Source organism: Elephas maximus, chromosome 7 (genome assembly GCF_024166365.1).
Source record: "Elephas maximus indicus isolate mEleMax1 chromosome 7, mEleMax1 primary haplotype, whole genome shotgun sequence".
NCBI classification, from domain to species: domain Eukaryota; kingdom Metazoa; phylum Chordata; class Mammalia; order Proboscidea; family Elephantidae; genus Elephas; species Elephas maximus.
Genome location: NC_064825.1, coordinates 130,806,120 through 130,829,952, shown reverse-complemented (window position 1 = coordinate 130,829,952; position 23,833 = coordinate 130,806,120). Strand labels below are relative to the sequence as shown.

Sequence of the window (23,833 nt, the reverse complement as noted above, 5' to 3'; positions counted from 1 at the left end):
TATCTTGGGGCCCTGTCACTGGGTGCATAAATATTTAACATGGCTATATCCTCTTGGTATACCATCCCTTTAATCATTATGTAGTGTCTTTCTTTATCCTCTGTGGTGGATTTAACTTGATCAATGTCTATTTTGTCAGAATTTAATATTGCCACTACTGCTCTGTTTTGATTGTTGTTTGCTTGATATATTTTTTTCCATCGTTTGAGTTTTAGATCTTTTGTGTCTCTAAGTCTAAGGTGTGTCTCTTCTAGGCAGCATATAGATGGATGGTGTTTTTTTAATCCATTCTGCAACACTCTCTTTGTTCATGCATTCAGTCCATTTACATTCAGCGTAGTTATGGATAGGTAGGAGTTTGGTGCTGTTATTTTGATGTCTTTTTTTGTGTGGTGTTGATAGTTTCTTTTCCCACTTAATTTTTTGTGCTGAGTAGTTCATTGTCTTTTCCTCTCATTCATTGTAGTTGATTTCGTGTCTGCTGAGTCTCTGTTTCTTTCTTGTATTTTATATTGATGAGCAGGATTGTTAGTCTCCTTTGTGGTTACCTTAATACACCTGTTTTTCTAAGTTTAAACCTAACTTTTGTTTCTTTATATCGCCTTGTCTTCCTCTCCACATGAAAGACCTGTGACTACATTTCTTAGTCCCTCTTTATTGTTTTATTGTTGTCTTCTTTTACGTAATAACATGGCTGTTTCTCTTTTTTTGAGCTTTTTTTTTTTAATCTTGATTTATATTTGTGATTTCCCTAGCTGGGTTGACATCTGATTGCTCTGTCCAGTGTTCTGGTCCTTGGTTGATATCTGATATTACTGATTTTCTAACCGGGGACCTGCCTTTAGTATTTCTTCTAGTTTTTGGTTTGGTTTTTACGAATTCCCTAAAGTTCTGTTTATCTGGAAATGTCCTAATTTTGCCTTTATATTTGAGAGACAGTTTTGCTGGATATATGCGTCTTGGCTGGCAGTTTTTTTCCTTCAGTGCTTTATATAAGTCATCCCATTGCCTTCTTGCCTGCATGGTTTTTGCCGAGTAGTTTGAGCTTATTCTTACTCTCCTTTGTAGGTGACTTTTCGTTTATCCCTAGCTGTTCTTAAAATTCTCTACTTTTGGTTTTCACAAGTTTGATTTTAATATGTCTTGGTGACTTTCTTTTAAGATCCACCTTATGTGGAGTTTGATGAGCATCTTGGATAGTTATCTTCTCACCTTTCATGATATCAGGGAAGTTTTCTGCCAACAAATCTTCAACAATTCTCTCTATATTTTCTGTTATCCTTCCCTGTTCTGGTACTCCAGTCGCTCATAGGTTATTTCTCTTGATAGAGTCCGACATGATTCTTGGGGTTTTTTCATTTTTTTAAATCTTTTTTTGTGATTTTTCTTCAGATATATTGGTGCCAAGGGCGTTATCTTCAGTGTCACCAGTTCTGCTTTCTGCTTAGTTCTGCACCTCTGACTTTCTGTTGAGTTGTCTAATTCTTTAATTTTATTGTTAATCTTCTGGATTTCTGATTTCTGTCTCTCTATGAATTCTTGCAGCTTATTAAATTTTTCATTGTGTTTATGAATAACCTTTTTAATTTCTTCAGCTGCTTTATTTGCGTGTTCCGTGTCTTGACCTGCGTATTGCCTGATCTGCTTCGTGATCTCATTCCTGATGTCTTGAGGAGTTCTGTATATTAACCTTTTGTATTCTGCATCCAGTAATTCTAGGGATTCACCTTCATTCAGAAGATCCCTTGATTCTTTGTTCTGAGAGCTGGTTGAAGCCGTCATGGTCTCCTTCTTTGTGTGATTTGATTGATATTGACTGTTGTCTCTGAGCCATCTGTAAGTTATTGTATTAGTTTACTGTAAGTTTGCTTACTGTGTCCTAGCTTCTTGCTTTGTTTTGTTTTGTTATGCCCAGATAGGTTGCTTGAGTGAGCTTGCTTGCATATTTTTGCCTTTGAAGCTCTGATGTCCTGTCACCAGATGGCTAGAGCTGTTATCAGGTATATGAGCCTAGGAGTCCATTCACTTTTCTTGTAAGGATTCAGCTCAGGTGTCCAGGTAGTTGGTCACCAAGTATGTGGTACAGCCTCTGTCCTGCATTCTTAGAGGGGCAGGGGTGATTGGTGTAGGTACAGGTATCTGGTTGCAGCAGAGGGTCACACTGTGAAGAAGGCAGGGGGCTGACAACCATCCCCCAGGTGTCTGTGAGGAAAGCGCGTCCCTGTGTCCTAGAGCACACAGGTGGGTGGGTTCTGCAGATGGACCGTGGGCATCCAGTGTTTTTGGTTGTAAGGACTAGTAAGTACCGGTTATCCTGGGGCCCCATTCGTGAGTGGCTGGGTGACCTGAGTGGAGCCAGCAGTCCTTAGGCCCCTGATGTGGGTAGGTCAGGACCGTGTTTAATAAGCAAAGTGCTGTCAAACATCAAACACCCACCTCTGCACTACACAGTTGAAACAGTTTCAGTCTGCCAACAAGGGACCTTCCCCTGAAATAGGCCCACAGAAGTCCATGCAGGGGGGGGAAGGTATTCAAAGTCCGTAGACCATTTATGCCTGGACAGGAGCCACTTCTGTCCTGAGCTTCCCAGGTTAGTGGAGCTGGCAAATTATCTTTTCCCCCAGTTGTGAATTTATTTCTTCTCCAAGGCCTGGAGAATGGCTCAGGTCCCTCAGCAGAACCTATCTCAGGCCCAGGGAAATCAACAGCCACTGAAGCTAGCTTGGGGGCGGGTGGGGGGGGGGCGCGTTAAAATATATGCAAGTACTTAGCTTTTGCCAAGGTGAAGCACCGTTCTTCTCTGATTCCAGAGGCGTGGGTAGGCTTTTCAGCTGGATGTGTCTCCCTGAGGAAACTACAGCCGAACGGTACTACCAGCCCACCACAGTCACTCCTGGGAATGGTGCTTGGGGGATCCTGGTGATTTAGGTCTGGTAACTCCTCTCTGCTTCTGAACCGTCTCTACCTCCCCCTGCCACTCTGTCTGTCTTCTAACTTTGCCTTTAATGTTCAGGGCTATCTTGTCATAAATATAATCTTTTCACTTTTTTGGGGGGGTCTTTGTTGTAAGAGGAAGCCCTGGTGGCATAGTGGTTAGGTGCTATGGCTGCTAACGAAGAGGTCAGCAGTTCAAATCTGCCAGGCGCTCCTTGGAAACTGTATGGGGCAGTTCTACTCTGTCCCACAGGGTCGCTATGAGTCGGAATCGACTTGACGGCAGTGGGTTTGGTTTTTGGTTGTTGTAAGAGGGATCAGTGGAAGAGTTTGGCCACTCTGCCATCTTGGCCCCACCTCGCATTTATTTATTTTTAACGTTTTAGTTTGGACTAATTTTAGGCCTAACAGAAAAGTTGTAGATATATCACAGAGAGCTCCCTTAAACCTCTCGCCCAGCTTCCCCTAATGCAAGCATCTTAAATGTGGTACAGTGATCAAACCTGGAAATTAACTTTGGTAACAGCTAAACTGCAGACCTTATTTGAATTTCACACGCTTTCCACAAACGTGGTCCTTTATTGTGTCCAGGATCCTACATTGCTTTTGGCTATTTCTCTTTCCAAAAAACCGCATTGCTATCAAGTCAAATTCCAACTCCTGGCTACCCCATAGGACAGAATAGAACTGGCCCATAGGGTTTCCTTGGCTGTAAATCTTTAAGGAAGCAGACTGCCACATCTTTCTCCCATGTAGCCGCTGGTAGGTTCAAAATGCCAACCTTTCAGTTAGTATCGAGTGCTTTAACCACTGTGCCAATCTCCTCCAACCTGTAACAGTTCCACCATCTTTTTTGTTATTCATGGTCTTAGTGCTTGTGAGGAAACCCTGGTGGCGTAGTGGTTAAGTGCTACGGCTGCTAACCAAAGGGTCGGCAGTTCGAATCCGCCAGGCGCTCCTTGGAAACTCCATGGGGCAGTTCTACTCTGTCCTATAGGGTCACTATGAGTCGGAATCGACTCGGCGGCACTGGGTTTGGTTTTTTTTTTTTTTTTTTTTTTGGTTTAATGCTTGTGAAGTGTACAGTTCGGTTACTTTGTGAAGTGTCCCCTCAACTTAGGTTTGTCTGATGTTTTATCATAATTGGAGGGAGGAGGTAACACATTTTTGAGAATACCACCACAGGCATGATGTTGTGTCTTCCCAAGAGGTTCATGATACTGATGTGGGTATTAACTGAAGTTTATCTTTTTTAGAGAAATAACACTTTCCAGATAAAATGAGAAGTCAGTATAAACAGCCTCAGGTCCATTGCCCTGTCCAGCTTCCCTCCCCTCCTCTGTCTGCTCTTCATCTTGCCGCAGCCTGGCACCTGCCCCCACCACTCCTGACGCCCGTCCTGTTTGTCTCACCAGTACCCTCCACGTTGCCAGATCCCGCAGACACGTCTTCTCCTCCTGGTCAACCTCCCAGCAGCACCCGACACAGACGGCCTCTTCCACCCCCGCGCCTCGCTTCTCCTCCCCTTCTCCTTGCCTGGCTCCTCTCTCTCCTCCCCAAATTTAAGTCAGCTTTTCAAACTGTGGGATGTAAGCCTCTAGTGGGGCTTGAAATATCAGCATTTTTGTTGGTTGTTTGTAATGAAATAAGTAGGAAATATTAGCAAGCATTGCACAGTTGGGATGGAAAGTGTTGCCGTGTGTGATGTTTGCTTCAGGGGTGTGCATGCGCCTTAGGTGGTCTGGTAAACTTCATTTCCTACTCTGGGTGGCAAACCGTTTAAAGCCACTGCTGCTACGTTAGTGCCGGGTGTGCTTGACCCTGCCCTGGTTCCTTGGGCGGTACGCTCCTAGGAGATCTCATCCAGGTCTTCGTTAGCTTTAAGCTTCATTAACACGCTGAAGACCCCTGGGTTTTAGCTTTGGCCCAGGCCTGCACTTAGCTGACTTGACGTCGCCACTCACAGCCTCACCAGCTTTCCCAGGCACTTAGCTGATTTGACATCACCACTCACAGCCTCACTACCTTTTCCAGGCTGATTTTTTTTTACTCTCTCTTTTACTTGATTGGAAACCCTGGTGGCATAGTGGTTAAGTCCCACGGCTGCTAACCAAAGGGTCGGCAGTTCGAGTCTGTCAGGCACTCCTTGGAAACTCTGTGGGGCAGTTCTGCTCTGTCCTATAGGGTTGCTATGAGTCAGAATCGACTCGATGGCACTGGGTTTGTTTTCTTTCGGTTTTTTTACTTGATTACTCGCTGCAACTACACAGGCCCTGTTCCAGTCCCTTGAATGTGCCAAACTTGGCGGCTACCTCAGGGTCTCCTTGCGTTCTCACAGTCTTTCCACGGCTCCCTCTCATCCTCAGGCCTCCGATCAGTGTTAACCTCCTCAGAAGAAACCACCCCCCAGCTGCACTTGCCACATCAGCCTTTCTGTTTCCTTCATGGCGGCGACCCTGGTCTGTAGTTGTGTTTACTCATTTGTGGCCTGTCCTCTCTGTAGAATGTTAAGCTCCTTGAGGGGAGCCTTGTCTCATTCTGTGTTGTTTCCCTGGCACCCGGCACAGTGACAGATATATGGAAGGTTCACGAAACGTTTTTTGGGTGAATGGATTCCTGACGCTGAACTAAATATAAATAGGATGATTTCAAGCTGAGGTATTGACCTTCTCCTCTGAGAAAGTGGGGCCAGCATTCCCTCGACTGTCTGCAGCTGTGATCCAGTGGCCTGAGGCTGAGGTGGAGCGTGTGTGGAGTGGCATGCTGCCGCCACGTCTGCTCAGCCCCACTCTACTATGCTCAGTTCCCTTAAGTAGCAAGTGGGGAAGTGTTTGGAGGTTTAACACAAAATCAAGCCCTGCACAAAATGTTAAACTTGCTGGAATAATAAAGTGAGGTTCTGTGTCCGTGCATAACATTTTCAGTTTCAAACTTGAAAGGGGTATTTGGGCCTGGATACATGTATGTGCTTTCTGCAGTGCCAGCCTGCTGCCCTTCCGATTAGCCTTTCCACGTTGAGCAAGGTTGAAAGACAAATTTTAATTCCTACAGAATTCAAGATACCCAGACGGAAGAAATCCACCTTTTTGGAAATGACTGGGGAGCGGGTTGGAAGTTTAGGGTGGGAGATCTACAGTCAGCAGTGGGCTGCGAAGAGCCGATCACTTAGTCTAGGTGCTGAGTTCCACCTCTGTGGGGTGGGTCTCACTGGGTGGCAGTGGAGTCTGTCTGGAGGTAGATCATCTGGGGGACACGTGGCCTTCGGATAAAGTCCGCTGTGGAGTGTGTGTGAAGCAGGGCTTGAGGTTGAAAGGGCTGGCAGTGACTGTGCCTCCTGGACAGGCTTCTGCGCATCAAACGAGGGACTGTGAACTACATACAGACATTAAGTGTCTGTTGTCTTTGTCTTTAAAAAACCCAAAGCCCATTGCCACTGAGTCGATTCCAACTCCTAGCGACCCCATCGGGGTTCCAAGGCTGTGAATCTCTGCAGAAGCCGACTGCCACATCTTTATCCGCAGAGCCGCTGGTTGCTCTAAACCACCCACCTGTTAGTTAGCAGTTGATTGCTTAACCACTCTGCCACCCGGGCTCCCTTAAGGTCTTAGAAATACATATCTGATATCAAATGCTGCATAGACTGGTGTTATATCTGTGTTGTCATATACACAACGTTTCAAATTAGTAGATAAAGACATGGCCTTACAAGAGATAGAGTAACCGTAATTGGGGGGTCACATAAGCTGTTGGTTAAACTGTAATTGTGGGGGCTTACCAACAAACCCATTTTCCTCCCCACACGATGAAACATGAGTGAAGTACTTTGTACTTTCATGTGGTCCTGATAGCCTTTGGGAGTACCCTTTTCTGGTGTTTTTTTTTTTTTTTTTCTTCTCACTAACTCCAGTATTATGTATTGCCTAATGAGTTTGTGCTGTTAGCTTCTAGGCTTGTGTTGTAATGTGAGTATGTTTTAAAGCACACTATTTGATCCTGAGCAGTGTTGCTTGGGAATCATATCCCTCCCCCCCCCAGCACACTTCTTAACAAGGGGTGACTTAGAATCATCTGGAAACCATTTCAGAACACGCTTGTCAGCACCCTTCCTTAGACATGCTGACTTAGAAACACTGGGGTTAGGACCCAGGAATCTTAATTTGTAAAAGCTCTTGAGATTTAGGTGCACCTTCTGGTTAAGAACGACTCCTTTCCAGTGCCTTCACCCCAGCAGATGAGGACTCTAAAGCTGTGATTTGCTGTTTAAGGGAAAAAGGACTTAAGAAATGAATTGAGCCTGAAGGATGGTATTTGAAGGCAAAATGATTATAGGTCTCCAGTGGGGTTGAAGACAGAGCGTTTGAGCATCGTAAAGATTTTGGCAAGAAGACAAACACTGAACTACAGAGGCTAAAAGGCTGGGTGGAAAATAGAAACCTTGAATGTGCCATGCAAGAGTGCTCTTTGGGGCAAAAAGCCAGAGACCCCGATCTAAATAATTCTCAAGCTTAGTGGACCCATAGACCAGCTTAACGAGGCAGGGGTCCTTTGGACCCTTCACTGTCACTCGGCTCTCTCAACTGAAAGGCACATGGGCCCTCACAAGGATGAATGGTATCATGACCTTTGATGAGATGCCAAGGGTGAGACTCAGACACAGATTTTTAATATAAATAGAAGCAGTAAAAGCACCGATTGATAATTGTCCTATTTCTGGAGCCAGTGACCTGCATTAAACTTGCAGTTGCAGGCTCATCAATACAGTGTAGTGCCCGCAAGCATGGGTCTGCAGCTCACAAGACCTGTGACTTGGAGCCTCCGTTCTCCGTAATTACAGTGGAGATGATGGTCATAATAAACGTCGAATTGTGGTGAGGAGTCGGTGAGCCCGTTACTGTAAAAGCACGCGGGGTCCCCCAGGGAACCTCTGACCTGTCACTGTTGTTTCAGGGGGCCGAGGCCATGGTTCTGGAGAGTGTGATGTTTGCCATTCTTGCGGAGAGGTCTCTGGGTCCAAAACTCTATGGGATCTTTCCCCAAGGCCGGCTGGAGCAGTTCATTCCGGTAAGATGTGTTCCTGACTGTTCTGCTGACATGTCCCAAGGACAGAAGAGGGGCTCTTGGTTTCGTTGAAATACTCAGCGTGACCTGTTCTTAAACTGCATCAGAAATAAAGGGAAACACACTTTCTTCCGACTTACATGAGAACCTGCCTTTCCTGCAAAGATGTATTCATCCAAAATTAAAAACAGATATGCAACTTAGCATTCCATCATCTCCTAAGGCTGCTTGCCCTGAAATAGTCCGTTTTTTACCTTGTCACTCTCAACTTCATAGAACTCGCTGCTAGAGCGCCCACCCTGTCCTCTCCCTGTTACATCTCTGCCACCCCCACCCCCCCACAGTGATCACTGTCTCTTCACTGTCTTAGTTACCCCACCTCTGTCTGTTTACACCTTCCCACTGTTTAGAACCTCCCCACCCCCCATCTTCACTGTCAGATCCCTCCCACGTTTCAAGGCCTAGCTCAAATCCGCTGTTTCCAAAAAGTCGGGATTATTTTCCTTTTCTTGTCTTCCTGGGTCAGTTTTCATGTTGCTGTTAAATCTAGCAGGGTGCCCTCTCGTAGAGTCTGTGTTGTATCTGAAGTATGGCCCTGCCCCTTCCTCACACCTGGCTCTCAAGAGTTCTCATGAAACATGCCCCTGAAGGGCGATGCTGGTCCCTCAGAGCTAACTTGTGTGGTTGGTGGTACTGATCCTCGCTGGTCTGCCTTCCACTCCCAGCCAGGCTTGGAAATTTGAGAATGGATTCCCCTCTTACCTGAGTGGTCAGCTTCCCCAGGACTAAGACCATCCCCTGCCCTGTGGTGTCGTGTACACGAGAGGCCACCCTGTGTAGCGTGCATGTGTGACTGGCAGGAGGTGGCCTACCACTCAGTCGTGAAAGAACTGTAGCGACTGCTGGGCACCATAGCCATTCCTAAGGGAATTTTGGGCGTTGAGTGGGAGTTAGATGCCCTGTAAAAACTGATGCTAGTTCTTAGAACTGTAAGGTCGATGTTTTAGGCCACTCAGGTAAGTGCCATTTTCTTTTCTTATTATTGTACTTTAGATGAATGTTAATAGAACCACCTAGCTTCCCATTAAACAATTAGTACACATATTGTTTTGTGACATTGGTTACCAGCTCCACAACATGTCAACACTCTCCCGTTCTCAACCTTGGGTTCCCTATTACCAATTTTCCTGTCCCCTCCTGCCTTCTAGTTCTTGCCCCTGATCTGGTGTGCCCCTTTAGTCTTATTTTGTCTTATGGGCCTGTCTAACCTTTGGCTGAAGTGTGAACCTTGGGAGTGACTTCATCACTGAGTTAAAGGGTATTAGGGGGCCATACTGTCAGGGTTTCTCCAGTCTCTGTCAGACCAGTAAGTCTAGTCTTTTTTTTCTCGTGAGTTAGAATTTTGTTCTACATCTTTGTGGAGCTCTGTCTGGGACCCTCTATTGTGGTCCGTGTCAGAGCAGTCAGTGATGGTAGCTGGGCACCATCTAGTTGTGCTGGACTCAGTCTGGTGGAGGCTGTAGTACTTGTGGTCCATTAGTCCTTCAGACTAACCTTTCCCTCGTGTCTTTTGCTTTCTTCATTCTTCCTTGCTCCAGACAGGGTGAGAACAGTGGAGTATCTTAGATGGCTGCTCACAAGCTTTCAAGACCCCAGACGCTACTCACCAAAGTAGAATGTAGAACACTTTGTTAATAAACTGTGTTATGGCAACTGAGCTAGATGTTCCCCGAGACCACAGTAGCCACAGCCCTCAGCGCAGTAATTCCGTCGCTCAGGGCGTTTGGATGTGTCTGTGGAGCTTCCATGACCTTGCCTTGGACAAGTTGTGCGGGCTTCCCCAGTATTGTGTACTATCTTACCCTTCACCAGAGTTATCACTTACCTATTGTCTATTTAGTGTTTTTCCATCCCTGCCCCTCCCCTCCCTCAGAACCATCAAAGATTGTTTCTTTTTGTTTGTAAAACCTTTTTGTGAGTTTTTATAGTAGTGGTTATATAATGTTTGTCGCTTTATAATTGACTTACTCACTCAGCAAAATGCCTTCCAGATTCATCCATGTTGTGAGATGCTTCTGGGTAAGTGCCATTTTCTACCTCCCTTTTTCATTCCAGAGCCGACGATTAGATACTGAAGAATTAAGTTTACCAGATATTTCTGCAGAAGTAGCTGAGAAAATGGCCACATTTCATGGTATGAAAATGCCATTCAATAAGGAACCAAAGTGGCTTTTTGGAACAATGGAAAAGTAAGTGGTCCGCTCACCTGGTCCTAACTCAGCTTCCATTAGTGGCACAGAAGTGCCTGGAAGTGCCCAACTCGAGCACCTGAGCCACCGTAGTAGGCAAAGCTTATGGGCAAAGGTCATCCTCTGACTCTGGGAGATGCCAGCTGCCAGCAGGCTCTGTTCATCTCTTAAATTAATCTCTGAATCAGGAAAGACTTGTTTGCAGAGATGCAGTCACAAGGGTGGGTGGGCAGTAAATGGACTTCCTGCAACGCAGCGAACCCCCCTCCCACTGCGGTGTGCCCGTTCTGGTGTTAATGTTTAACTGAAACCCCAGGAACAGGCCTGAGTGTGTTGTGCACTGATCCTTTGTTCCCTTTTTTGGCAAAGATATCTAAATCAAGTGCTGAGAATCAAATTTACCGGGGAATCCAGACTGAAACTACACAAACTCCTCAGTTACAACCTGCCTTTGGAAATGGAAAACCTGAGGTGAGCATCTGCTTTCATTTTCTGACTTAGTCGTTAACATTTGTCCAGAAATTTGTATGTTCTTAGTCAACTCAAACTGTCTGCAGGGCACATTGATTAAGCATTCCTGTGTCCGGCATTTTATTGTGCTTTGGCAGAGAATTTAAACGGGTGAATGTTGTCATCTGGCATTATTTTTATGCAAATGCTGTCACTTCTCCTCCAGTCAGTCCATGGAGGTTTTGTGGAGGAAGTAAAATTTCAGGTGATTTTAAGCCAAGGGAATGGGTTGGTGGAGGGCAATAGGGAAAATCACGGGGCAGGTGGGCCATTGTTAAGCCGATGAAGGAAACGGTTAAACTGAGCTCTGGGGGGACCAGTGGGAATCTCAGTCCTGGTCTCCTCTGAGCAGAGGCTGCTGTACTGTCTTCAGCATGAGGCTAGGTCCTCACATACCTCCTCTGACAGGTATTTACACCTTTCATTACTCAAATATTGGAGTTTCTACTGTGTTGGGCGTTAGGGTTGGGGCTGAGGAAGTGGTGACCAAGACAAAGGGGCCTCTGTTTTATTGGGAGAGACAGAAACCAAGGAAACACATAAAATCACGTCAAATCGTGATGAATGCTACGGAGGAAACCAGAGGCCAAAATGGAGACCAAGGCGGGGCGGTTCCCAGTGGGCTTGGGTGGGCAGAGGGCTCAGCGAGGGGAGCTGTGCAGGCCAAGACCTGGGGGTGAGGAAGGGGAGGGCTCCAGGCAGAGCAGCAGCACCTGCAGAGGGCCTGCGGGGAGACACGTGGTAGTGGTAGTTGGAGTCACGATAGAACCGGTGTCACGTGATAGTACTGTTCTCCATGAGAAGTATACCTGGGCTGTGGGTTGGCGTGGCACACCAGTCAGTGCCGTGCATGCTGGGCGAGTGCGGCTGTTGGCATCTCAGAAGTGTGATGTGTGATAGTGACGCCTTCCTTTTCCAGATCACTGCTTGAATCCACTCCGTCTCCAGTTGTATTTTGTCACAATGACTGTCAAGAAGGTAAGAATTGCTTCCTGTTACACTAAGATGGGGCTTGTGCCCATGTTTACAAGATTACCTCCAGTGTTGATGACGGCACAGCCACACAATGAAGTACTGTGTATCTGTTAAAACAGATGAGACCATGTTAGACAGGCAACAGAAAGAGCTCCAGGATAAATTAAGAGGAAAAAAACTACTTTCAGAAAAACATGTAGGGTATCATCCCTTTGTGTAAAAAATATATTCATAGAAAAAAATCTGAATTTTCACTAACCGGGGGTGGAGAATAGGAACATAAACTTTCTAAGTTGTGCTTTTTTTCAGTGTTTAAATCTTCACGGTGAACATCTATGACCTTTTTAATCTGAAAAAACAATTAAGAAACAAGATAGCCTCCTGAATCAGTGCTGGCCTTTCCCTTGCACACCACGCAGCACATGGCAGCCTAGCAAAGCCTCTCCTCTCTTCTCAGTTCTCTCGGTTCCCTGGGCTGGCAATGACATTGGGGTCCTCTGCTTTAGAAAGCTCCAGTGCCATCGTATCCCTTACTGTGCCAGAACATCGCCCAGCAGGCATTCCGACTTCATCTAACCAGAGGTTCCCACAGACTGCACCGCTCGCAGCTATGCTGCTGGCTTCTCCTCGATGCGGCTGCTGCTTTGTGCTTTTGTCCTTGCCCTCCCTAGCTGCAGCTGAGGTTCAGCCGCAGGCCCTGCCTTGCCAGGGTCACCATTTTGTTTTTATTTTTGAGAATAGCCCCCTGTCGATAATAATTAGTTTAAGCTGGGAGGCAGAAGTCTCAGGTCAAGCATGGGATGGAAATTTCAGCTGTAGCCGTGTGCGTTGCCCTTCTGGAAGTGGGCCAATAAACTGCACAGGTGTCGCCGAGAGGTTTGGCTCAAGTGATGGCAAAGTGTAGAAAGAATAGGGTGTATGTTTACTTGGCTGCTTTGGGCGTCTACTTCAAGTTCTCCTTTGAGTTGCTACTGAAAACAGAAGAAGTATGCTGAAGAGCCTGGGAGCTTTTCAGAGACCCTCACCAGTGTTTGCCACCCTCCCGCCCACCCCATGCTGCATTTACTGTGCGTGGTTTCCGTTGGCTTGTTTACTTGGGGGGTGGTACCCAGACATTGTGTGTCATGTAGAGTGTGCCTGAAGAGCCAGTCTGGTGCTCAGCTCACTTTTGGCCCAGGACTTGGCACTAAAGGAAATACCGTGGCAAGAGTGCTGCTGGTGGCCTCCTTGTTGGGAAGGAAAACAGACAAGGACAGGGCAGTGGGCCAGAGCGTGGCCACCGTGGCTCTGTGGCAGCTGAGCTCCAGCTGGCATCTTTGTTGAGCTTCCCAGGGGCCAGCCGGGCCTCAGGGCCGCTGGTGGCCCCTGAGGCAGCCAGAACTCCAGCATGCCAGCAGTGTCCTTTGTGTCACCATGTGAAGGGTTGGGCAGCACCGCCCTAGAAAACTGGACGAGAGACCAGGTACCTGTGAGAGCCAGGCAGGCTGCTCGGGAGCTACCCTGACAGGTGCTCTGGCACCCTTTCTGCGGTGACCGAGAGCCGACGTTGGTGGCTGCATTGTTAGGATCCCCTGAAAGGATCCAAACCGCTTTGCTCTGCTCTGCTCTTCTAGGGCTGGAGCATGCTGTGACCAAACACGTACAGAGTAAAAAGCCCAAACCTTCTTGCAGGTAACATCTTACTGCTGGAAGGCCGGGAAGACTCTGAGAAACAGAAGCTGATGCTGATAGACTTTGAATACAGCAGCTACAACTACAGGTGGGGTGTGCAAGTGGATCCTTCATTCCAGGGGTTCCCCTGTCTTGATTCTTTGATGAAACAGCTAGGGGAGAGAGTAGGTGAAAATACCAAGCCCAGTTGAAGTCTCTCCCCCTGGGAGCTAAAGCGTTCATCTGGGTGGCCTGTGGTGCCTGTGTGAAGAGGCAGCCCCAGCCCCCTGTCCTTGGCTCAGTGCGTAAGCGGGAGTGGGGAGGAAGAGTTAAAATCCAGAATCTGTGTTTTCTTTTGCTTCTGAAACCCTTTCCTAGAAGTCCTGGCTGCAGAGGGCGCTCCTGAACATGCGGAGCCCGAGTAGTGGCTCAGGTGGCACCTGTATGGCTTCAGCAGATGTGACTCTGATCAGCCCCCAGTGGGCTGTCCTGTGGTGAAAGCAGTCATGCTCTTGTAAAGCCGGGAAGTCCAGCGGGTTCTGGGCGGGTGCTCATGACCCAGACTCTTCTCCCCTGTAAGCTGGGAGCCTCCTGGCCCAGCAGCTTGCCTCAGGCCGTGTCCTCTCTCACCTCGTATTTTAGGGGATTCGACATTGGGAATCATTTCTGTGAATGGATGTACGATTATAACTATGAAAAGTACCCTCTTTTCAAAGCAAACATCCGGAAGTACCCCACCAGGAAACAACAGGTAGGAAGCTTGTTTTTAGAGACTTGATAGGAAATTATCTAAGTCAATTTCATGCAGTTAGAATTACATCTTAATTTTTAGAGAAGCTCTTTTAATTTTTTTTTGTGGTGGTTGAAAACACAGCAAAACGTACACCAATTCAACGATTTCTGTGTGTAGTATTCAGTGGCGTCAGTTACATGCTTCAAATTCTGCAGCAATTCTCGCCCTCCTTTTCCAGTTTGTTCTTCCCTATGGACATAAACTCACTCCCTCCTAAGCTTCCTATTTGACCTTTTGAGTTGCAGTTAACAATTTGATCCCATATAGTAAGGAGCCCTGGTGGCGCAATGGTTAAGTGCTTGGCTGCTAACCGAAAGGTCAGTGATTCAAGCCCACCAGCTGCTCCATGAGATAAAAGACCTGGTGATATGCTCCCTTAAAGATTACACCCTAGGAAGCCCTATGGGGCAGTTCTATTTTGTCCTATAGGGTCGCTATGAGTCGGAATCGACTCCACGGCACACACCAGCTAAGTTTTTTAAAAAAGCACAAAGCTTACAGTGGGCAGTCTTTACTGGATATTAGCCAGACTGTTGTTTGGTTTAAAGAAGCCTTCAGGGGATATTTTCGGGTTATGGTTTCAGGGTTGAAGATGACAGAGATGCTCTTTTTTAATGTGTAGCATGGTGAAGCAAACCCTTTTGTTTTGAATGTTATTTTTTTCTGTTAAACGTAGAAGCAAACTTGGTCATTTGAGCCCAGCTTTTTACCTCCGTGCCAGAGAGAGCTGTATTCAGTCAGGGAGAAGCAAAGCTTTTTTTTGTAGTTCCCTCTCGTTTTTTTCCAGAAAGCCCAGCCTCTGTTCTGCTTCCTGGCCTTCTCTTTGGAGGCCACTGACCTTCCTCTGTTCATTTCATGCCGTGCAGAGAGAAGTAATGTGCCGGGCACCACGATCTGTAACTGGAGGAAATGAAATGCCTGTGGTGCTAGCAGTCCCGTTTCCTCTTCCTCAGTGTGGGAGTCCAGCGATTGTGTGGAGAATCACTTCTTGTGAGAATTTCCTTCTGAGCACCAAGCCTGCCTCTGAGCATGGACAAGGCAGCTCCACCTGCCCTCAGTGACCCCCTTACTGCGTAACCTCTCCCCTGAATGCCCTCCCTTGGTGGTCAGAATTGTTTCACACAGAGGTCAAGGGTGATGAGGGCAGGGGTGCCTTTAGGTGCTCCTGTAATTCATGCAGCACCCACTCAGGCAGGCACTGTGATAGGAGCCTTCGGTGGGTGGCCCAGTAGGGATGCTGGTCCAGTGCAGAGCTGCTGAGGGGCCAGAAACTGCCATTTCTTAAGGCCGACTGTGGTGAACTTTAGTGTGCCCAGAGCACCGTGGCCTGGGTGATTCTGGACCTCAAGGTCATACTGTGTGAAAAGGGAGAGTAGGGGAAAGTGGGGCTGCTCAGCCTGGGGAAGAGAGAGCACAATAGCAGTCGTAGGTGTTTGAGCTATCGCTGTGCTGAAGAGAAATTAGAGAGCCCTGGGTGCTGCAGATGGTGAACGAGCTCAGCTGCTCACCGGAAGGTGCCTCAGAGGAAAGACCCGCTGATGTACCGCTGAACAATTAGTCATCAGAAGCCACGTGGGGCGCAGTTCTGCCCTGACACACGTGGGGTTGCCGTGAGTCAGAGTCAGGAGCAGCCGGTGGAAGAGAAGTTGGATTTTTATAAAAACTGGATACCTCTAGGTAGAGGTTAGAGCTTTCAAACCAGTAAGGAGAAATTTCCAGTAAGAAGACAGATTTCATTATAATGAAAGACAGAATTTTATAACTGCTAAAATTTTACAGCTGTGTAAATTTAAGCAAATTCCCTGCTGTTTTCTGAGAGGTTTTTAAAAGCATATAGATGTTGATCTTTATCAAATAATACCTTTTCTGCTTCTATTGAGGTAACCTTGTATTTTTTTTTTCTTTTAATCCATTGAGATATTTTAAACTGTTAAACCATCCTTGAATTCCTGAGATAAACTCTGTTTAAATGAGTTATGTTATTTTGTAATGTTCAGTTGGGTCCAGTTAGGTGACAGTTTAGGAGTTCTACACCTGTGTTTATGTATGAGATGGGCCTACAATGATGTTCATTTTAAAAATTATTCGTATCTGCTTTTGGAATAAAAAATTATACTAGTCTCATAAAATGAACTGGGCATCTCTCTCCCTTTTTATTTCCTGGAACAGATTTATATAAGATGAAGACTGTATGTTCTTTGAAAGTTTGGTAGATCTTCTCTGTAAAACAGCCTGGGCCTAGAACTTCTGGGGAGAAAGGGTCACCAGTTATTTCACTAAGATATTGATCTATTCAAGTGTTCTATCTCTTTGTTTGTAATTTCAGCATTTAGTGTTTCCCAAAAATAAACCATGTAGTGTTGTGGTCCAAAGCATGGGCTCTAAAACTAGCCTGCCTGGATTTGAACCCGAGACCTGCCACTGCTGGCTGTGCAGCCTGCTGAATGTCCTGTGCTTCTGTTCCCTCAGGCAAACGTTTTGTTGTTGTGAGGATTGTGTGAGTTAATATGCAAAAAAACAAATGCTTGGAAGACACAGAATTTAATAGACCTCAGGAATCATCTTTCTATGGCAGGTTTACTTCAGGGTTAGCCCCTTCTAGGGCCTCTATCCAGGGCAGTGCTTGAACTTAAGCCATACTTCCTGTGGTGGAGGTGGTGGAGTGTATGAAAGCCAGTTTTAGAGACAGAGGTAGAAGAGGAGAGAGTGGGAAAGGTAGTAGAGGAGGAACTGTTGGCCTTCCAAGTAGGTGACTAATTGATGAGGGTTCTCACAGGGAAAATTAACTGACTGATGGCTCCTTTTTATTTACGAAAGAAAGAGAGCGGTGGTTTACTGTGTACTACTGTCTTTTGATATAATATGCCGTATTCAAGAAAGAACCAAACCGCCAAACCCAGTGCCGTCGAGTCGATTCCGACTCGTAGCGACCCTACGGGACAGAGTAGAACTGCCCCATAGAGTTTCCAAGGAGCGCCTGGTAGATTCGAACTGCTCACCCTTTGGTTAGCCGCTGTAGCACTTAACGACTTAACGACTGCGCCACCAGGATTTCCATTCAAGAACAAGGAACCTTATAAATACTAATTCATATGTAGACTACAGGTGGAACTTGGCAGGGCCATAGGCAAACCATCTCTTCTTCAAATTGAAATTAAATGTGTCCAGTTTATTAGCTCCATGTCTGTGTGTAAATCATCATGGTGTCTCAGAGTTGGAAGGAACCCTTGAATTGTGTGGTCCGGTTCTCAAGCGGACAAATTTCAGGGGACCCTAAGCCTCGGGACTGGCACAGTTGTGGCAGCTCACTTGGAATACCAGCCAGTCTGGGAAAGGCATGATGTAGGCTTGCCCTCCTCTGAGCTTGTTCAGCAAAAATCATACCTGCAGATCAGATGAGAAAGAGGATTCTACCTGAATTACTTTCTCTACAGAATTACTAGTAGCTAGTTTTTTTTTTTTTTTTAGTTTCCTGTAACTGTCTTGCCAGCAATCCCACGTCAAGTCTACCGCCTCTCTGTCAGCTGGCTTAGTAGAGACCATGAAATGGTGCCTACTGCTAGCTAAGGTGAGCTTCTGGATGCCTGCACCTGCGGCAGCGATCACCCCTGCCAGTCTTGTCCACGCTTTCAGTGATCCGCAGAGGTCACGGGGTGTGTGTGCTTTGTGGCAGCTATTGGTAGAGTCTGTTTTGGACCAGCATTGAGCCTAACACAGTTATTTATTTTCTTTTAGCTCCATTTTATTTCCCATTACTTGGCCGCATTCCAAAATGAATTTAAAAACCTCAGTAATGAAGAGAAGTCCATTATAGAAGAAGAAATGTTGCTTGAAGTCAACAGGTAATTGTTTCCTTTTTTGATTTGTGAAGATAGCTTATCTCTAAACCAAGAAAAAAAAAAAAACCTCATTGCTGTGGAGTCCATTCCGACTCATAGAGACCCTATAGGATAAAGTAGAACTGCTCCATAGGGTTTCCAGGGAGTGGCTGGTGAATTCGAACTGTGAACATTTTGGTTGGCAGCTGAGCTCTTAATCACTGTGCCACCAGGGCTCCTAGCTTACCTCTACATAGAATATATTTGGGGTGCCTCCTTGCAGTTGTGAGTATTTTGGGAGCTTCTTCATAACCATACATCTCTAGGACTTGTACTTTGTCGAAGGTAGAGAATTTGGTGCTTTCCCACGGTTGCTGAGATTGCTCAGAGCCGTCCGCGTTCAGGGTCCAGCACTAAGGAAAACAGGAAGGTCATGCTGCTTGGCTGAGTTGCAAACCCTGATCTGTGCATAAAGACTCCATATACAAAGGCTCTGCCAGACGGGCCAGTGAGCTCGTGTCGCTGTGTTCTTGGCAGATGCCCGTGGAGCAGTGAGCACCACTTAACACGCGCTGGTGCCTCCTCGAAAATGGTCCAAACCCTGTGTGCTGGTTTTAAGTCTTGCCTTAAGAGACTGTCTGCTGACCTCTGGCACAAGGCTTTGATTTCCCAAAGCACAGCCCCAGAGACTCCAAAAGGTTCTGCAGAGGCGTTTATTCATACCTGTCTCTTCAGTGAAGCGTGCCATGGGTTATCCTTGTTCTTCTGAGTCTCCTATGAAATCATCCAGTAAACTAGCTGTTTTGGTAACTTTGGCCCATCTTGTTTGTTCTGTTTGCCCTGCTTCCTTGTCACGGTCTCCCAAAGCGTTCACACCCCTCGTTGGGCACGCTGCCAGCATCGCCTCCCCCAGGCGCCACCTGCCATGTAGGTCTTCCCTTTCCGTTTCTTGAATGGGTGCAAGTGGACAAATGGGTCTGGAGGACCCAGACAGGAAGGGCAGCACAAGGGACTCTAGTGAGGGGCTGGGGACCTTGAGTTCCTGGGACAGCATGAAAAACCCAAAGAGGAGGGTTTGGTGAGGATACTAAAGCCATCGTTCCTTAGAACTTTGTTTGACTGAATGAACCCGAAACGTATTTTTTTGAGTTGAGCTTGGACTGTCAGTGACAGAGGGGCTTGGTGCAGCCTGTAGGTGATGGCGTGGCTCCAGCTCTCAACCCCTCTGCTTCACTTCTGTGGGAGAGGAAGTGGGGATGGGATGAGGGTGGGACTCAAGGAGACCTCTCTAGCCAGGGAGTGAGAGCTTCATTCCTGGCTCTAGGGAGAGGCAGCAGTTGGGCCTGCTTTCCCCCGACACTGGTTACATAATATGTTGTAAAGGGTGTGATGCTGTGTGCTCTTCGTAGCCAAGGTGGTCTCTATCCCTGTGCGTAGGCCAAGAGTTTACCAGCCTGGCCACAGGGGCCTTCCTCTGAGTCCTGGGCAGGCGATTTCATGTGGATGGGAAGGCAGTTGAGTGTGTTCGCACCTGCGAGTCCCCCGTCACTGGCTACAGGTGCGGGGAGGGGAGAATATAGCCCCACTGACATTACCAGGGGAGACAAACTTTGTAGATAAGTTAAAATGTCCATCGAGCGTGAAACTATTACTTGAGTCCTGTAACCGACACCACTGGTCTCACGTGTGACTCTTGCTTCTGTAATTGCAGGTTCGCCCTTGCATCCCATTTCTTCTGGGGGCTCTGGTCCATCGTACAGGCCAAGATTTCATCTATTGAATTTGGGTACATGGTATGTTTTAGGGGTGGTGTTTCTCTTCTCCTCCCAGGGGAAAATGCTACAGTACATTTGAATGCTTGGCAATAAATGACTGTTCCTTACAAAGGGTTACGGTTACCCCCAAGTACCTGAACATGGTGACCCAGTAGCACCAGTGCCCAAAGCCAGGACAGTGTGGCTCAGCCCTGGAAAGATATGGGAGGAAGGCTCGTGACGCTGGCACCTCTCACCAATGCTATGTTCTCTAGAGGCGCCTTCACTCCCACAGCCAGCAGGACCTGCCTTCCCTGCTTCAGACAGGTACTGTGTGGTCCTGACCCTGGAGGTCCAACCCAGACCTCAGTCCTTCTGGCACAGGGGACACTAATGAAGGAGGGTAGGTGGTCCCTACCCTCTGCTGCGAAGTGTTTTATTCATCCATTACCACTCTATTCTTTAGGCTGTAGTGCCCACTGTGGAGTTGGAAGCAGATATTTATGAATTAAACCTCCTGTGTGATGTAGACATGTTTGTAACCTAGGCCGTAATTTTATCCTAACCTTGAAAACTATCCTTGATGTGGAAAGACACTATTTTTGACCTTTCGATAAACCTTTCTTGTTGCTGTATAATGAGTGTTGGAGGGGTGTCTCCTGGGGTGGGGGGATTGGCTTAAAATTCTAGTTTAGTGAGTTACCTTTCTTTGGGACAGGTGGTGGGAAACGACTAGTTCATTGATCCTCCTCGGTTTTATATTAGGATGATTTCTACTTCTAGTCAGAAGGGTTGGTAATGCAAAAACACTGTTAAGCAAAGACAGAAGGGGATATTTGGATCTTTAAAGCAAATTTGGAGTCATGGTCAAATGATTGTGTAAGACAGAGTAGACTTCAGAACAAGGAATGTTCCAGAGATAAGAAGGATATTTCATAATAGTAAAGGGATGGGTCATCAAGAAGGCATGAAAAATCCTAAACACCTATGCACCGGTCTTTAAAAGACATGAAGCAAAACCTCACAAAACCGAGAAGAGAGATAATCAAATTCATAATGACAGTAGGAGATTTCAACACTGCTCTCTCTCTGATGGGTAGCGAAAGGAAACACGAAACCAGTAAGGACAATGGAAGACTTGAACAACAGTGTCAACCAGCCTGACCTAATGGACATTTATTGAACATTCCACCGAATGATTAGAGGATACACAGTCTTTACAAGTGAACATGGAACTTTCATCAGGGTAGACTCCAAGCTGGGCCGCTAAACAGGTCTCAGTAATTTAAAAGGACGGAAATAATACAGAGTACGTTCCCTCACCACACTGGGACTTGATTGGAAATTAATAACAAAGAGTGAGCCGGAAGATCCCCAAGTGTTTGGAAATTAAACAGTATGTTGTTGTTGTTGGTCGGTGCCGTCGAGTTGATTCCGACCTGTAGCAACCCTACGCACAACAGAACAAAACACTGCCCGGCCCTGCGCCATCCTCAGCATCGCTGTTACGCTTAAGCCCGGTGTCGAAACCGCTGTGTCAGTCCATCTCCTTGAGGGTCTTCCTCTTTTCCGCTGACCCTTTACTTTACCAAGCATGTTGTCCTTCTCCAGGGACTGATCCCTCCTGACAACATGGCCAAAGTATGTGAGACATAGTCTTGCCATCCTTGCTTCTAAGGAGCAGTCTGGTCATACTTCTTCCAAGACAGATTTGTTTGTTCTTCTGGCAGTCCATGGTATATTCAGTATTCTTCTCCAGCACCAAAGTTCAAAGGCGTCAATTCTTCTTAGGTCTTCCTTATTCATCGTCCAGCTTTCACTTGCATGTGAGGTGATTGAAAAAACAATGGCTTGGGTCAGGTGCACCTTAGTCTTCAAGGTGACATCTTTGCTTTTCAACACTTTTAAGAGGTTTTTTTGCAGCCGATTTGCCCAATGCCATCTGTCTTTTGATTTCTTGACTGCTGCTTCCGTGGGTGTTGATTGTGGATCCTTAAGTAAAATGAAATCTTTGACAACTTCAATTTTTTTTCTGTTTATCATGATGTTGCTTATTGGTGCAGTTGTGAGGATATTTGTTTTCTTTATGTTGAGGTTTAATCCATCCCGAAGGCTATGGTCTTTGATCTTCATCAGTATTCGCTTTAAGTCCGCTTTACTTTCAGAAAGCAAGGTTGTGTCATCTGCACAACACAGGCAGTTAAACAGTATACTTCTGAATAAACTCTAGGTCAAAGAGGAAATTAAAAGGAAAATAAGAAAACATTTTGGAGTGAATTATAATGAAAACACATATCAGAATTTGTGGAATACAGCTTGTCTTAGTCATCTAGTGCTGCTGTAACCCAAATGCCACAAGTGGGTGGCTTTAAACAACAGAAATGTGTCTTTTCACAGTCTGGAAGCTAAAAGTCTCAAGTAGGGTCTTGGCTATATTGATTCTTGTTCGTAGCCTCAGGCATTCCTTGGCATTCCTGGGCTTACAGAGGATCTTCACCTGGTGCCTGTCTTCCCCCATGTGTGTATCTCTGTGTCTCTTTGGTCTTTTTATAACTCAGAAGTGATTACGTTTATGATCTACTCTACACTTGTATGACCTCATTAACAACAAAAGGACCCCCATTTCCAAATTGGGATCACATCCACAGGTGTAAGGGCAAAGAATTAAACATATATTTTGGGGGGAACACAGTTCAATCCATAACATAGTTAAAGCAATGTTTACAAAGAAGTTCATGATTTAAAGTATTTATGTTAGATAGGAAGATAGTTCTGCAACCAGCGACCCAAATTGTACCTTAAAAGGCTTAAAAAAAAAAAAAAAGAACAAAGTGAGCCCAAAGTGAATAGAAAAATTGAAATAATAAGATGAGCAGAAATCAGTAAAATAGAAAATGGACAAATAAGAGAGAAAATCAATGAAATAAAAAATTGATTCTTTGAAAAGATAATAAAATTTATACTTCTTGGCTATATTGAGCAAGGAAAGAAAAAAAAGATACAAATCAGCAATATCAGGAATCAAAAAGAGGACATCCATCCCTGCAGATTGTATAGACATTAAAAGGGTAAGGGAATATTATAAACAACTTTATGCCAGCAGATTTGACAGTTTACATGAAATGTGCAAATTTCTTGAAAGGTACAAATTACCAAAACTGATGTAGGAAATGGCCATTTGTTAAATACATTAGATTCGTAATCAAAAACCTCCTACAGAGTAAACTGCAGGCCCATATTGCTTCATGGTAAATGTCATCAAACACTGAAGAATGAATACCAGTTCTACACAGACTTTTAGGAAACAGAAGACGAGGGACATCACCCTACTCAACTTGATGAGCCAGCATTACCCTGACACCAAAACCAGACAAAGACATTTTGAGAAAACTGCAAATCAGTGATCTTCATGAACATCTCACAGAAATTCTCATTTAAAAATTAGCAAATCAGACTCACCAGTCATATATAAAAGGATAATATATCATGGCCAAGCGGTGTTTATCTCAGGCGCACGCAGTTAGTTTGACCTTTGAAAAAGCAGTCAGTGTCGTTCACCACGTGAACAGAACAAAGGAGAACTGTACGTGATTGCAGGAAAGGTATTCGGTAAAATCCAGCACCCATTCCTGATTAAAAAAATCACAACAAGCTCCTGTAGACAGGAACTTCCTCAGCCACTTAAGGGACGTGAGTGAGAAATGTGCAAAGTAATGTCATAATCATTGGTAACAGACCTGTGTGATCGCCCTCACCCCCCGCCCTGCAGGGAACAAAGCAAGAACGTTTGCTCTGTTTCTCTTCCATGAATGAAGCTCCTAGCCAGTGCAGCCAGGCAGGAAAAAGAAAGAAGAGGCAAACACTGGAAAGGAAAAAAAACTGCTGTTACTCACAACGCAGTGATTGTGTATGTTAAAAAAATATAAAAGGATTTACAGAAAAGCATTTTAATGAGCCAGTTTATCAAGGCCACAGGATGTAAGAGCAAACAAACAAACAAAAAAAACAATTGCATTTCTCTATCTTAGAAACAATTAGAAAATGAAAAAAGTTTCCGTTGTTTACAGTGGCTGTAATAAACATGAAATATTT

At 45.8% G+C, this 23,833-nt stretch overlaps 1 protein-coding gene across 5 annotated transcripts in view; it reads left to right on the top strand.

Moving 5' to 3' along the window:
- The window catches only part of CHKA (choline kinase alpha), a 76,429-nt gene that overhangs the window by 50,464 nt on the left and 2,132 nt on the right, over positions 1-23,833 (top strand). For 3 of the 5 annotated variants that reach the window (XM_049892693.1, XM_049892695.1, XM_049892697.1), the window contains 8 exons: positions 7,882-7,995; positions 10,108-10,241; positions 10,611-10,712; positions 11,671-11,729; positions 13,398-13,485; positions 14,019-14,127; positions 17,905-18,011; positions 19,699-19,780. In XM_049892693.1, coding sequence (XP_049748650.1) covers positions 7,882-7,995; positions 10,108-10,241; positions 10,611-10,712; positions 11,671-11,729; positions 13,398-13,485; positions 14,019-14,127; positions 17,905-18,011; positions 19,699-19,780 — 795 coding nt within the window. The other 2 variants (XM_049892698.1, XM_049892696.1) reach the window with 2 other exon arrangements.